This window comes from Rattus norvegicus, chromosome 20 (assembly GCF_036323735.1).
Source record: "Rattus norvegicus strain BN/NHsdMcwi chromosome 20, GRCr8, whole genome shotgun sequence".
NCBI classification, from domain to species: Eukaryota; Metazoa; Chordata; class Mammalia; order Rodentia; family Muridae; genus Rattus; species Rattus norvegicus.
This window is the reverse complement of record NC_086038.1, coordinates 5,500,209-5,513,655: the sequence shown is the minus strand read 5'-3', so window position 1 is coordinate 5,513,655 and position 13,447 is coordinate 5,500,209. Positions and strand designations below refer to the sequence as shown.

The 13,447-nt window shown below is 55.7% G+C and overlaps 1 protein-coding gene across 3 annotated transcripts in view; it reads left to right on the top strand.

The window, feature by feature from the left end:
* Grm4 (glutamate metabotropic receptor 4) overlaps positions 1 to 13,447 on the top strand; it is an 88,645-nt gene that overhangs the window by 61,013 nt on the left and 14,185 nt on the right. For all 3 annotated transcript variants that reach the window (XM_063278955.1, XM_063278956.1, NM_022666.2), the window contains 2 exons: positions 224 to 378; positions 2,093 to 2,233. In XM_063278955.1, the coding sequence (XP_063135025.1) occupies positions 224 to 378; positions 2,093 to 2,233 (296 nt within the window). The remainder of the gene's footprint in view (positions 1 to 223; positions 379 to 2,092; positions 2,234 to 13,447) is intronic.

The window sequence follows — 13,447 nt, the reverse complement described above, 5'->3', positions numbered from 1 at the left end:
GGGACCCATGGAAGAGAGGCTTAGATGAGAGAGGTCACTGTAGCCTCCGTAGACAGGCATAGGCCAAACAGTGGGGGAGCTTCCGGCCTGGAGCACCAGCTGAAGTGATTAAAGGCTTGTGAGTTAGGGGAGAGGAATTCAGATACAGCCTGGGGCATCGGCACACAGACTAGGGCAGCTGGGTAGCCTTACATGTCTGGGCTGGGTTGCTGTGTCCCCACAGGAGGGTGTTGGAGGCAGCTCGCAGGGCCAACCAGACCGGCCACTTCTTTTGGATGGGTTCTGATAGCTGGGGCTCCAAGAGTGCCCCTGTGCTGCGCCTTGAGGAGGTGGCCGAGGGCGCAGTCACCATTCTCCCCAAGAGGATGTCTGTTCGAGGTAGGCCCAGCAGGGGGCGGCGGCGCCCCTCCCCCAACACCCCTCAAATTCATGGTCCGTTTCCTCCCCCTGTTCCTCGTCATGTCTTGCCTCTTCATTTGTCTACCGCCTCCTGCATGCAGAGGGCCCTAGCATGGCAGAGTGTAGGCCCGAAATTGCCCCCTGGCTTCTCAGCGCTTTGGATTCTGGGATGCATGAACCCTGTGGTCATGAAAGGTCCTACCCCAGCCCCTCAACTCTCTGGGACCCTTCCTTGCCCTAGAGAGAGCCCAAAGAGGCTGCAGAGAGAGAGGGGCAGTATGTTTGGGTGTGGCCAGCTCAGGGCCGACAGACAGCTAGGGTTGGACCTCCCTGCTCTCCTGCTCCTCTTCCTTTCCACCTTGCCCCACATCCCTTCCTCTGGGGCGAAGGGCACAGTCATCTTGGGTGGGAATAAACCTCTCCGGTCAGAGGCTTGCAGGGTGTAAGGCACGATGTCAATGTCCCGGTAACGCCTGACTCAGCAGGCATCACAGTCTGGCGGAGGGAGCCGGCTCTCAGGGCCTTCCTGTTGCCTGTGTTCTACTGGTTGAGTTGACAGGCGGGGAAGGGAGCTCAGGAGCCAGCCTTTCATCCCTACTTCCCGTCACTTGCCGAAGGTCACACGGAGTGTCCTCTCTTCACCTTGATGCCAGCACCGGCAGTGGAAAATTCCGTGCCACCTCAGCCGGGATGAGCACGAAAACGACCCTAGCGGCTGACTGGCCAGTGTGGTGCGGCAGATGTCCGCCCCTGCCTGCCAGGCTTCCTCATTTGGCTTCCCAGCCGCTCTCCACTGAGTGGTCCATCCTATATCCATGCCTATATCCATGGGCACAGCTGGGATTTGAACCTAAGACTTAAGAACCCTTCCTCTCTGGGACACCGGGGGAGTTTGAAGGACACTGGTTCTCATCTGCTGTTTTTTTTGTTTTTGACACAGGGTCTCACTAAGTAGCCCTGGCTGTCTGGAACTCATTATGTAGACCAGGCTGGCCTTGAATTTAGAGACCCACCTGCCTCTGCCTCCCTAGTGCAGGGATTAAAGGCACGGCCATCATACCTGGCCACTGGTTCTCCTCTGGAGATATGGTTGGTTGCTGTAGTAAGTGGGGGATGTCCTGAGAGTCTGTTGCATGGAGGCCAGGGACGCCATTTGGCATCCCATAATAGTTCCTACAACAAAGAGTTACCCAGCTCCTCTATAGACCAGACTTCGTCTCTGCTATGTCACTGTCTCTCTACAGCTTAGACATTTCCCCAGTTTCCATCTGGGGCCTCCATGAGGGGGCTGGGCCGAGCACAGAGGTACAGGCAGTATTTGTCTGCAATGGAGATGCTGTATGCTAAGGGAGCAAGGCCTAGGTCTTGCTGTTTGCTCTCTGACCCCTTGCCATTCGAGCCAGGTTTCCTTTCCATGTGCACAGGCTCAGCCTGATCCACGGGGGTGTCCATGCCAAGTAGGCTGTGACCCTAAATAATAGTGCTCCCCTGAGACCTAACCCGGCTCTTTTTGCTTTGCATGGCACAAAATGACACCGTGTTCTGTTTTTGTTCTTTTTTTTTTTTTTTTTTAACTGCCTGGGCCCCCAGGTCAGAGGATGCCCCTTCCCTTCCCGGCCCCTGGTTCTCTCCATGTTTGGGTGCATGTCGGGAGGACAGGAGAGGAGGCTCTGACATTCTCACTTCCTGCCAGGGTTCGACCGATACTTCTCCAGCCGCACGCTGGACAACAACAGGCGCAACATCTGGTTTGCCGAGTTCTGGGAGGACAACTTCCATTGCAAGTTGAGCCGCCACGCGCTCAAGAAGGGAAGCCACATCAAGAAGTGCACCAGTGAGCATGCGCCTGTGGGGTCTGGGAGGTGGGGTCTGCAGGAGGTGGGGCCTGCAGGAGGTGGGGCCTGCAGGAGGTGGGGCCTGTGGGGAGGAGCTACGGGAGGTGGTACCTGCAGAAAGTGGGGGCTTTAGGGATGGGCCTGGCGAAGTCCGGCTTTAGGGAGGCGGAGCATGCAGAAGATAGTGTGGGTGGGAGGGAACGGGGCCTATGGGGCGGGGCCTGTGTGAAGCGGACCCTGCAGGAGGTGGGGCTGTGGGGGTGCAGGTATTGCCTGCTAGTAGTGGGGCCACCTCCCGCAGGCCCCTGAACTCCCTCCAATTCTGGCCACAGCCCAGTTCTCCGGCCAACTCTGGAAGGGCCAAGAGTCTAGCTAGAGGGGCTTAATTAAGGACTGATATTCCGATCTCACATTTGTGGACGTGCAGTGGACTTGGTCTGAGAGTGGAGTTTGTAGGGCTGAAGGGACAGCTGATAGCTAGCGTAGGGTACAGCCCGCAGTGGCCCTGGGAGAACAGAGTTGGAGGGAGCGCTGCACCTCGTTCCCTCTAGAGAGCAGAGCTGGAGGAGGAACATGCTCTGGTGTCTCGCCAGAGGGGCTGTCCAGTTCTGACTTGCCTTGGGGGTCACCACGGTAGACTGACCCTGCATGGACGGTGCCCACTCCTGATTGAACAGCATAGCTCTGACCCATCAGGGGCTTCCCTCGGTTCCTCAGCAGGCACTGGGCTGGCTTACAGACTGCCTGGGCCTGTTCTTGTGGAGGATGAAGAACAAAAGAGCCTGAATCCTCATGGAGTTTTTATTCTAATGGAAAGACAGATGATAAACAAAATAAATAAATCATAGGATATGTCAGAGGGAGATGCGCGCTAGAAACAAAACCCATTTGAAAAGGAGTGGAGTGCTGCGGGGGAGGGGCAGCAACCCTTCCCAGCCACCGGAGTGCGCTGGTGGGGAAACCGAGCTCCCCAAAGGAAGAATCAGGTCGGCGGTGGGGGCGTCTGAGAAGGGGTCTTTTTTCCCACAGGTGCCAGGGGCTAAGGCCTGAGCTTCAGGACCCCCCGAGCTTTCGGCCTGGCACTTGCTTCATATGTCCTGGGACCCAGGTCCTGAGTGCTCTGGGTCAGTGGTGTTAAAGCTCTATGTCACCGGGCTCCAATGCTGTATCCATGTGGCACCTCCCCCTGGGTGGTGTTGGGGAGGGGAAGACTTCTGTCCTGTGTTTGCTGTGTTTTCTGGAGTGGGCAGCTTGGGCAGAGCGAGGATGGAGACTTCAAGGACTCTTTGGCGGATTGAGGTTCCCCAAGGTAGGGCAAGAGATAGCCAGATGAAGTAGGGGAGTGGGGGGGTCTGGGTGAGTGAGGAATATACCGCCCCCTGGTGGCCACAGCCCACATGAACTAGCAGACACTGGCCAGTGGGGTCCTCCAGGGTCCCAGCCAACCTCGAAGCCAAACCCTGAGTGTCTGGGCTGCAGAGTGTGTTTGTGGGCATGTCAAGGGACAGCGAGTGCAGCTGTGTGTGTGTGTGTGTGTGTGTGTGTGTGTGTGTGTGTGTGTGTGTGTGCATGAGGGGTGGGCCTGAGCTGGACTCTGTGGGGGCTCACGTGTCCTGCATGAGCCTGTTTCTCAGACTATGTATGTTCACCCTCCCAACTCTAGCAAACCCTAGAATTCAAGTGTAAAAGAGGCCCTGGAGATTCAGAGAGGCTAAGTGAGGAGCCCTGTTGCAAACAAGAGGTGAAAGGTAGCTGTGGGAGGACACAGAGGTTGTCTTGTGACCTCTGAACACACATGTGCATGTGTGTACCTCCCCGCAAACACACACCCCCCGACACACACATACATAGACATACAGAATGTCTAGTAACGAAGGCTGAACGCTCACGGGCAGGCTGATCATGAGTCCTGTCCACCCTTGTGCTCTCCCTGTGTCCCTATGGGGTGACATGTCTGAACACCCTGATCCTGGCTTACCTGAGCTGGTTCCCAGGGTGGGTGGGAGAGACAGGAAGTGGGGTGAGAGGGACAGTTGGGACGTCCTGCTCCAGTGTCTAGGGGAGGACCAGAGCTTTCTGGAGTCACCTCCTGTCACAGGCTCAGCTCAGACTCTGGCTTCAGGCTGGATAGAGACCTCTGAGGCCACTCAAGGTGGAATCCCAGAACCGGCTGTCTGTTGGAGCAGGCGGGCAGAGATCCTCACGGGAGCCTGGGCCAGCTCTGTGACCCTCTGGCCTTTGCTTGCTCCTCTGAGAAGTTGGATCGATGTGTGCTGTCCCCGGGGGTCTGCAGGAGGAGGTGAGGTCACTAATAAAGACACTTTCTGAACTGAGAAACGGAATCTCTCCAGCCCGGCCATGCATTAGAGCCACCTGGGGAGTGCTCAGGGTCCCCATCACTGATCAGAGCCCCATCATGGGTGGGATTGGCCTTTTAAAGCTCCCTTGGTGACTTTAATGGGAACTTGGGGGTGGGCATTGAATCTGAGGTTTAGTCTACAGGTAATAAACCGGGGAAACCCACGAGTTCTCACACTGACTCTACCAGGGCAGTCTGGCACCCTACCACAAAAGCTTTTATCTTATTTGTAGGGGCTCTCGTAGCTTGGGTTGGTCTTAGATGTAGCAGAGGGTGACCTTGAACTCCTGACCCTCCTGCCTCCACCTCTCAAGTGCTAGGATTATAGCTAATGTAGCACAGGTCTGGCCTGCTGTTCGCTTGTTTTTGTTTGTTTGTTTGTTTTGAGACCAAGTCTCACTCTGTAGCCCTGGCTGGCTTTACATTTGCAGCGATCCTCCTGCCTCAGCCTCTTTACTACTAGAAAGAAGCACAGTACCCAGCACGCTAGGGCTTGCTAAGAGTCCTGAGGGAGTTGTTCTGTGCAGGCACCTGGGACTTCGTAGCTAAGAGGGGAAGAAGGTGGCAGTGGTTGGCTTAGGCACAAACAGATGGGCAGGGTGTCGGGATGGTGGTGGGGTAGCACCTCAGGAAGACCCTGCCCATCCCCATGTGAGGAATGGAAACACTGTGAGGTTGCCGGGTGCTGACAGGGCTGAGGGTGTGGAGAGAACTGGGGATTTTAAATAGTCGAATAGTCTGAGTCTCGGTACTGATTTGTCTGCTGTAGAAGATGGGACGAGAGCTGTGCCATCCCAAGGGTGGGTCATCTAAACTGTCTCAGGGCTTGCACCCATTTTTGCAGAGGAGAAAACTGAGGTCCCTCTCAAGCATCCCAGTGCTAAGGTTGGCAGGATGCAGTTTGCCTCCGAGTATCAAGGCCTTGGAGCTGAAGCAGGTGCCCTGTCTTCCCCCATACCTCCCTTTTCTTCCTCTAACCCAGGGCCTCTTCTGCTTTATCTAGCCCAGGCAGCCTGAAGCTGGGCAGGAGTTGTGTCCCCAGTGCCCTGGAGCCTGGATTCTAGCACTCTCCCTCACCAGCAATGCTCTGCTCCTGGAAGTGGGACCCCACAGCAGCTTCTACCTGTCTGGGTTCCATGGCCCTGCCTGGCCTGCCCCGATCTCACAGGGAACGTGGACCCTTCTTGCCGTGTCCAGTCTATGTCCTTCCTTTCCTGGCCAGCCTGGGTGATGGGTAAACAGCTGCTGGAGGATGCTTCGTCCCGAGGCTTACGGGCGAGCCAGTCGTTGTGGCTTCGGGGTGGGGGCAGCTTTGTTTGGGATAAGATGGAGAAGAGGCTCCCTGGGAACCGTGGAGCTCAGTCCTGGGTACTTGGAGGACCGAGAGAAGCACCCCTCAATGCCTGGGCGTCTGTCAAAGTGGTGGGGGTCGAGGGGCAGGGTCCTCAGAGGTCTCAGTGACACCATCCCTCAAGACTGTGCAGAGAGGGCCAGCATGCAGGGCTGGGGACAGGGCTGTGTGAGGATGCAGGTAAGTAAGCCATGTGGTCTGGTATTCCCGGCACAGCTGTGGGAGCGAGACCTGGGTGTGCATTATGCTGCCAGCACTTGCCAGTGTGACCTTGAGCAGGTCCTCATTTGTAAGTGGCACCCTGCCACCCTGCTCAGCCTCCAGAGCTCCGGGACGGGAATGGCTCTCTCTCATGGCCTCCCTGGGGATGACGGGAGCTGCTTTGCTGTTGGCCTGTGGGCTGTTCACACGGAGTGAGAAGGGTCACAGAGAGGGGCAGCTCTGAGGCTGTCAGACCCAGGAGGGCAATGCCTGCCACCTGCCTCCTGCGCGCCCAGCCCCTCCCCAAGAGCGCGCTGAGCAGGCTTGGGAATTAAAGTCATAAACAAAGCAGATGTGGCATCCGTCTTTTTGACAGCGCTGCCAGCCAGGTGATGGCTGAGCGGAGGAAGGCTCGGTTTATGAGGAGATAGGAAAAATTTACTGTTGGCTGCTCCCAGGGGCTGGAAGTCCGGAGAGGGAGGGCAGGATGGGATGGCTGGGGCTGTGTAGGGAGGGCTAGTTACCCACTGTGCTGGCTGCAGTTAGAACAACCACAGCTCTCTCAGCAGCTAGTTTGAACTGCATTCATTTGTGTATTATCAAGATCTGTCCTAGGATTTTGCATTTCATCTTTATGGTAACCCATTTTACAGATGAGGAACTGAGGCTGAAGGAGGTTAAAGATTTTACTTAAGGTCATACAGGTAGTAGCTGACAGAGCTAGGATTTGGACCCAGGGCTCTAGAGCTGTCCTGCCCCGGGCTTCCTTGGCCTTCTTATAGGTCTGCCATCTCCTCCATAGAGGGACCAAGGAAGTTTTCCTTCTGGAAAAGGGTTTCAATATTTTGGGAGCACCTACTGCGTACCAGCCTTGCACCCATTAGTGACTCCTAGTTGTTCAGGTATTTTGGTAGCCAGGGGATGCTGGGTCCCTTCTCCAAATCCTTTTCTCGGTTTCTCTACCAGGAAATCATGGCTTTTATTTAGAGGCTGAGTGTAGGCTGGGAGATGGCTTAGTTGGTAAAGCCCACACCTTGCCAGCATGAGGAACTGAGTTTGATCTAGAACCCATTTAAACAAGCCAGATGAGTGCCCATAACCCCAGGTCTAGAGAGGTGGAGACCAGCAGGCAGGTCCTGTGCTCAGTGACCAGTCAGCCTGGCCTGTCTACTCAGTGAACTCAGGCCAGCAGGGACCCCATCTCAAAACAGAAACAATAATAAAAACCCCCAGGTGCTGGAGAGATGGCTCAGTGGTTAGAGCACTGACTGCTCTTCCAGAGGTCCTGAGTTCAAATCCCAGCAACCACATGGTGGCTCACAGCCATCTGCAATGAGATCTGATGCCCTCTTCTGTGTGTCTGAAGATAACTACAGTGTGCTTATATATATAGTAAATAAATCTTTAAAACAAACAAACAAACAAACAAAAAAACCCTCCCAATGTAGATGACATCTGGAGTTGATCGCTGGCCTACACACAGACAAACAGACACACACATACACACAAATACACACACAGACACATACACACATAGATATACACACAGAGACACTCACACAGATACACAGACATACACACATTCACAAACACAAACACAGACACACACACTCAGACACATGCATAGACACACACACATGCTGGGTGGGAAAGAGGAGAACCAGAGGAGAGGGAGACAGAGACGGAGACGGAGACGGAGACGGAGACGGAGAGGCTGAGTGTGCGTCTGGCCTGTGCTAGTTCCACTGGAAGCAGACCTGCCTCGGAGTTCCCTGGCAGCCTGGCTAGGGCAGTGGTGCAGCCTGACAGCTCCTGAGAGGAGAGAGTCCATCCTGAGGGGACTTTGGAGGGAATTAGGAGTTCTGGGAGACTAGGTAGGTTGCACACTTAACTGGGAAGGTGTCCCTGAGACTGCGGTGACGCTCAGGCACATACCTAAGGAGGGGAGAGAGGGCGGCACCGTGTGGAGAACTGGAAAGCCCATGCCAGGGAGGGGGCAGTGTGTGCAAAGGTCCTGAGGTGGGTTCAAGTCCCACCCATGCATGAGACTCTCCCACAGTGTGAGGCAGGGCAAGAGGAGGGGATGAGGCTCCAGAGGTGAGGCGGGGTGGCCTGGGTCCCTTGGTGACTAGCAAAGCCTTGACCAGGAGAGTGGAGGGACCCACCTGGTGCTCTAACTGCCCCCTCTGTCTGCTGTCTGGGAAGGAGGCTGCTGGACGGATGGCAGAGATGGCTGAAACCCAGGAAGATGGTGACAGGGTCTGGGTCAGAGGCATGTCAGTGTGGAGCCAGGGTCATGTAGGAGTCAGGCTGTTGGCAGTCTTTTGGTATGGCTGGAGAACTTGCTGAGGGACCTCAGGCCAGGGAAGGAGGACAAGAAGGTGAGAGGGAACCCGAACTCCAATGGCTGATTTCCCCTCATCTAGGAGGGGCAGGGTGGAGGAGGAGTGGGCCGGGGCTCAGGTGCAGGGAGGGGTCCGCATAGACAGCTCTGAGCATCAGGAGTGAGCATGGTTGGTGATGCAAAGGAGAGAGGTGAGCCCTGTCAGGAAGTGGGGGGGAGCCCTGTCAGGAAGTGGGGGGGAGCCCCTGGGAGGGAGTAGGGGGGAGCCCTGGGAGGGAGTGGGGGGGAGCCCTGGGAGGGAGTAGGGGGGAGCCCTGGGAGGGAGTGGGGGGGAGCCCTGTCAGGAAGTGGGGGGGAGCCCTGGGAGGGAATGGGGGGGAGCCCTGTCAGGAAGTGGGGGGGGGAGCCCTGTCAGGAAGTGGGGGGGAGCCCCTGGGAGGGAGTAGGGGGGAGCCCCTGGGAGGGAGTGGGGGGGAGCCCTGGGAGGGAGTAGGGGGGAGCCCTGGGAGGGAGTGGGGGGGAGCCCTGTCAGGAAGTGGGGGGGAGCCCTGGGAGGGAGTGGGGGGAGCCCTGGGAGGGAATTGGGGGGGAGCCCTGGGAGGGAGTGGCCTCGAAGTGGGGTGTCTTGGGGTGCAACAACCACTGAACTCAGCCAGCTTTAGCAGGCACCTCCCCCTGCCCCCTGCAGTGTCCTGGGGGGCCTCCAGGGAGACAGGCCCCACACTTTTACTTTGAGCTGCTGTGCCTTTGTGCACCCCTCCCCTGCTTACACACACACACACACACACACTCTCTCTCTCTCTCTCTCTCTCTCTCTCTCTCTCTCTCTCTCTCCTGCCTGCTCTAGTTCTTCCTCACCCTCTCAGGGAATCCTTCTCTACAAGAAAAAACCTGCACCTGCCTGGCCTGGCGGAGAACCTCTGTATTTCAGCACTTCAGAGACAGAGGCAGGACAATCACCCTAGTTTCAAAGACGCACTTGGGCTCTAGAGTAAGACCCTATTCCCCCAAAACCAACCCAAAACCCCACAACTAACCAAACAGAAACACAGGTACATGGGCAGGTGTGAGACCCGGTCAACCTGGGAGGACTGAGGGGAACACGGAAGTGAGTCTTATTAGCACCCCATGTGGGATGGGTCAGCCCATAGGTGCTGTCTTGTAGCAGTGTGTGTAGCAGTGCTGATATAAGTGTGTGTGTGTGTGTGTGTGTATGTGGATGTGTGGGTGTGTATGGGTATGTGTGCATGTGAGTTGTGTGTGCGTGTGAGTTGTGTGTGTGTGAATGTGTGTCTCTGTGTGTGTAAGTATGTGTGTGTCTGTGTGTGTGAATGTGTGTGTATGTGTGTGTATGTGTGTGTATGTATGTGAATGTGTGTCTGTGTGAGTGTGTGTATGGGTGTGAGTATGTGTGTGTGGGTGTGTATGGGTATGTGTGTGTGAGTTGTGTGTGTGTGAATGTGTGTCTGTGAATGTGTGAGTGTGTGTGTCTGTGTGTGTGAATGTGTGTGTGTGAATATGTGTGTGTGAGAGTGTGTGTGTATGTGTGTGTATGTGTGTATGTGTGTGTCCGTGTGAGTGTGTGTGAATATATGTGTATATGTGTGTGTGTGAATGTGTGTCTGTGTGAGTGTGTGTGTATGTGTGTGTGAGTGTGTGTGTGTATGGGTATGTGTGTGTGAGTTGTGTGTGTGAATGTGTGTCTGTGTGTGTGTGAATGTGTGTCTGTGTGTGTGTGAATGTGTGTGTGTGTGTGTGTGTGTGTTTGTGTGTGTGTCTGCATGTCTGGGGCTGGCAAGGGGACTGGCTCAATCCTGAAGGCGTCTCTAGAAGTGGAGTTCAGGTGGCGGGGTGGGGCACGTGGGGAGGGGAGAGAACTTCGGACTCTGATTATTTCAACCTTGAAAACTCATTCCGGTTACAATTTACAACCTGGCGACAAAGGCTGCAGTCTCTGCAGTAACTACCGCTCAGGGCGCTGAGAGAGAAAATCCTCCCTGTGTTCCCAGCTGCCTGTCACCCGTGGCTGAGCCAAATGCATGTCTGCCTCACGGTGCCCCGGGACACAATTAGGACATCTTCAAACTGTTGCTGCTGTCACTGCACCATGCGTCTGGGATTTATCTCCTCCCGAGGCTCCTCGCAAGCACACGTGCCTCACCTCCTCCCAGAGTTGGGAGGCTTCTGCCGGGCCTGGGGTTCCACTCACCTGTGAAAGGGGACATTGACCCCCATATCCCCCCTCCACCACCTCCCTGCTTTAGAACTGCAGACAGGGAATCCCTAATGTTGTCTTGGGCTGGGGGCAAGGAGAAAGAACATTATGGAGACCCCTGAAGCAGGAGGTTAGGGTTCAGATCACCACTGATTGAAGGGTTCTTTGGCCTGTCATTATTGCCTTCTGGGGGTACAGGCCTGGAAGGGAAGGGAGAGAGAGAAAGGGAGAGATATAGACGATAAAGACATAGAAGGCTCACTCCCAGTCTAGCTCACTCGGTAAGGAAGCTTGCTATATGTCATCTCTACCTGGGCTAGCGTGTTGATTCCATGGCCAGCCTTGTGACTTGCTAGCTGGAAAGTCAGGAGGGCGGGGCATGAGTCTGCGTTTAGATCCCTTCCACAGACACTCTAGTAGGGACAGGTTTTCCTGCTGAGGCAGCTTCTGGAGGAGTCTTCGTCCTTAGCATCTCTCTCCCCAGTGACTTAGGACCCCAGTGGAAGCCCACAGTGGCTGATAGCCCCCAGTGGCCTGGGAGCCCGTGCTCCATCAGGGCTCTGTGAAGAGATTCCGTGGGAAGCGAGGGCCAGGAGAGGCCAGGGGCGGTCAGCCTCTGAGTCACAGGCTCTGCTGTAGCAGCTTCCGGCTTCATTCTGTACCCTTACTTCTTGTCGGATGTGCCATGAACAGAGGCGGGGTGGAGATTGTGAGAGAACAGGGTTCAGGGCCTGGGTGGGGATCCCAGGAGGGGGTCCTGACTGGGATATCTAGGACAGGCTGTTCGGGAACCGAGCCCAACCCCCTCTGCTGACTTCTCTCCTTCTTGGCTCTCAGCGCCCCGTGGCGGAGGCTCTGACAAGACAGGATGGGCAAACTGGAGAATCTGCATTCTGCTGCTCCAGCTGCTTTCGTCTTGACCTAGAACTGACAGGGCTGTTAGGAAATTAGACCTCGAGGCTCAGAGACAGCACAGGCCAAGTGTGGTGGGAGAGGCGTTCAGGCTAGCGCTGCCGGTTGGGATGCTTGCCCTACCATGTCTGTGTAGCTGGAGTACCCCTCTCCTGCCCTCTGTTGTTGTATGTGTGACAAGATGGTCGAGCCCAGTCACAGGATATTACTGTTTGACATCTCCTGGATAGTCCTGGCCAACAGGGCATCTCGCAGTGACAAGTGCCACAGCTACCAGCCCTGCCTCCCAGGTCGAGGGGTCCGTGAGTATCTTTCCCGGTGTGAAGGGATTGGCTAGCAGGGCACACACTAGAGATGGGCACTGAGCTCTCCCTACCTCAGCTGTGCTCCTGGGGTGGCCTGGGTAAGCAGGAGGATGGACATGTTGTCTTCCTGAGTTCCCAAGGAGCAGGGGCTGAGTGCTAACCCAGTCCACCTGGTCTTGGTATGCGATCTCCAGGTCACCTTAGGACTGTCCTTCACAACATGGCTGATGACCTTAGGCAGGGGTCAGGGAGTGTGGCTGAGACATAGCCAGTGTTCCCGCTTTACAACAAGGTGGCGTGTAGGACTATGGCTTGCAAGCACTTGGGGCTTCCCCATTGAGCGCTGACCATTTTCTCCCTCCTTCTACTGACACCTCTGGGCCCCTGACCCTCTTGCCTGCTTCCTTTTTGTGCTGGGCTCTGAGGATAACCTGGGGTTAGGATGCCTACATCTAACTCCCGCTAGGATCCTGCTCATTGCCCGGCACTTCCGTGCCATGCTGTAGTCTCTCCATCACTGCAGGGGAACTGGCTAGTCCTGTCGGCGAGGCAAGGAGTCCCTGAAGACCTGAGACCCACATGGTGGAAATGACTCCCCCAAGAGTCCCCCTCCCCCCGATCTCCACATGTGGGCTCTGGCACATGAACTCACACACATAATAAACAAATGTAACTTAAAAAAAAATTCAAAAAGAACTGAGAGGACTGGAGAGATCTCAGTGGTTAAGAACTCTCGCTTTTGCAGAGAACTCAGGCCAGCTTCTAGCTCCCACACAGCGGCTCCCAGCCATGTCTAACTCCAGGGGATGCGATTCCTTCCCGGATCCACTGGCACGCCCATGCGATCCATACATGCAGACAAGACACTCACACACATAAAATAAATAAATCTTTTAAAAAAGGCATAAAGAATTCACTGAGCTGATCCGCAAAGCCCAGCACATACAGGGCTCGGCATGGTTAGTACCTTGCTTATGGGGGCTCAGCAAATATTGGAAGACGTCAAGAATCCTCACTATCACATAGGACCCCAGCCAAGAGCTGCCGCCTCCAGGGAGACTTCCTGGATGTCACAGTCTAGTGCTGCCACTTCACAAGCCCCCATTCTGGCCACCCGTACGTAGGTGACACTGGTTGGCCACCAACCTGTGCCTTAGCGCCCCACAGTCTCACAACCTTTGGAGCAGGGTTGGTAGACCCCTGCCAGCTGAGGACACCCAGACCCCTGGAAGCCCAGGAACCTGTACAAGGCTGCTGAACAGGGGCGGGTGGCCATCCAGGTGAGTGTCATAAGAAGTCTTTCCTGGAACGTCCGAGCATCTGCCTCCTCATAAGGTCCCAGTGACCAGCTGACGTTTGAATCCACCTCAGTTTGTCCGGCGTGAGTTCTAATGACTCTGTCTCAGCGTCTCAGCCAAGGACATTAGCCGTGCTGTGAAGGACAGCCCTGGGGTGACAGGGAGATCACGTACGGAGACCAGGTGGACTACGTTAGTTGTAGAGCGTGGGTGAGGGGTTACAGGCAG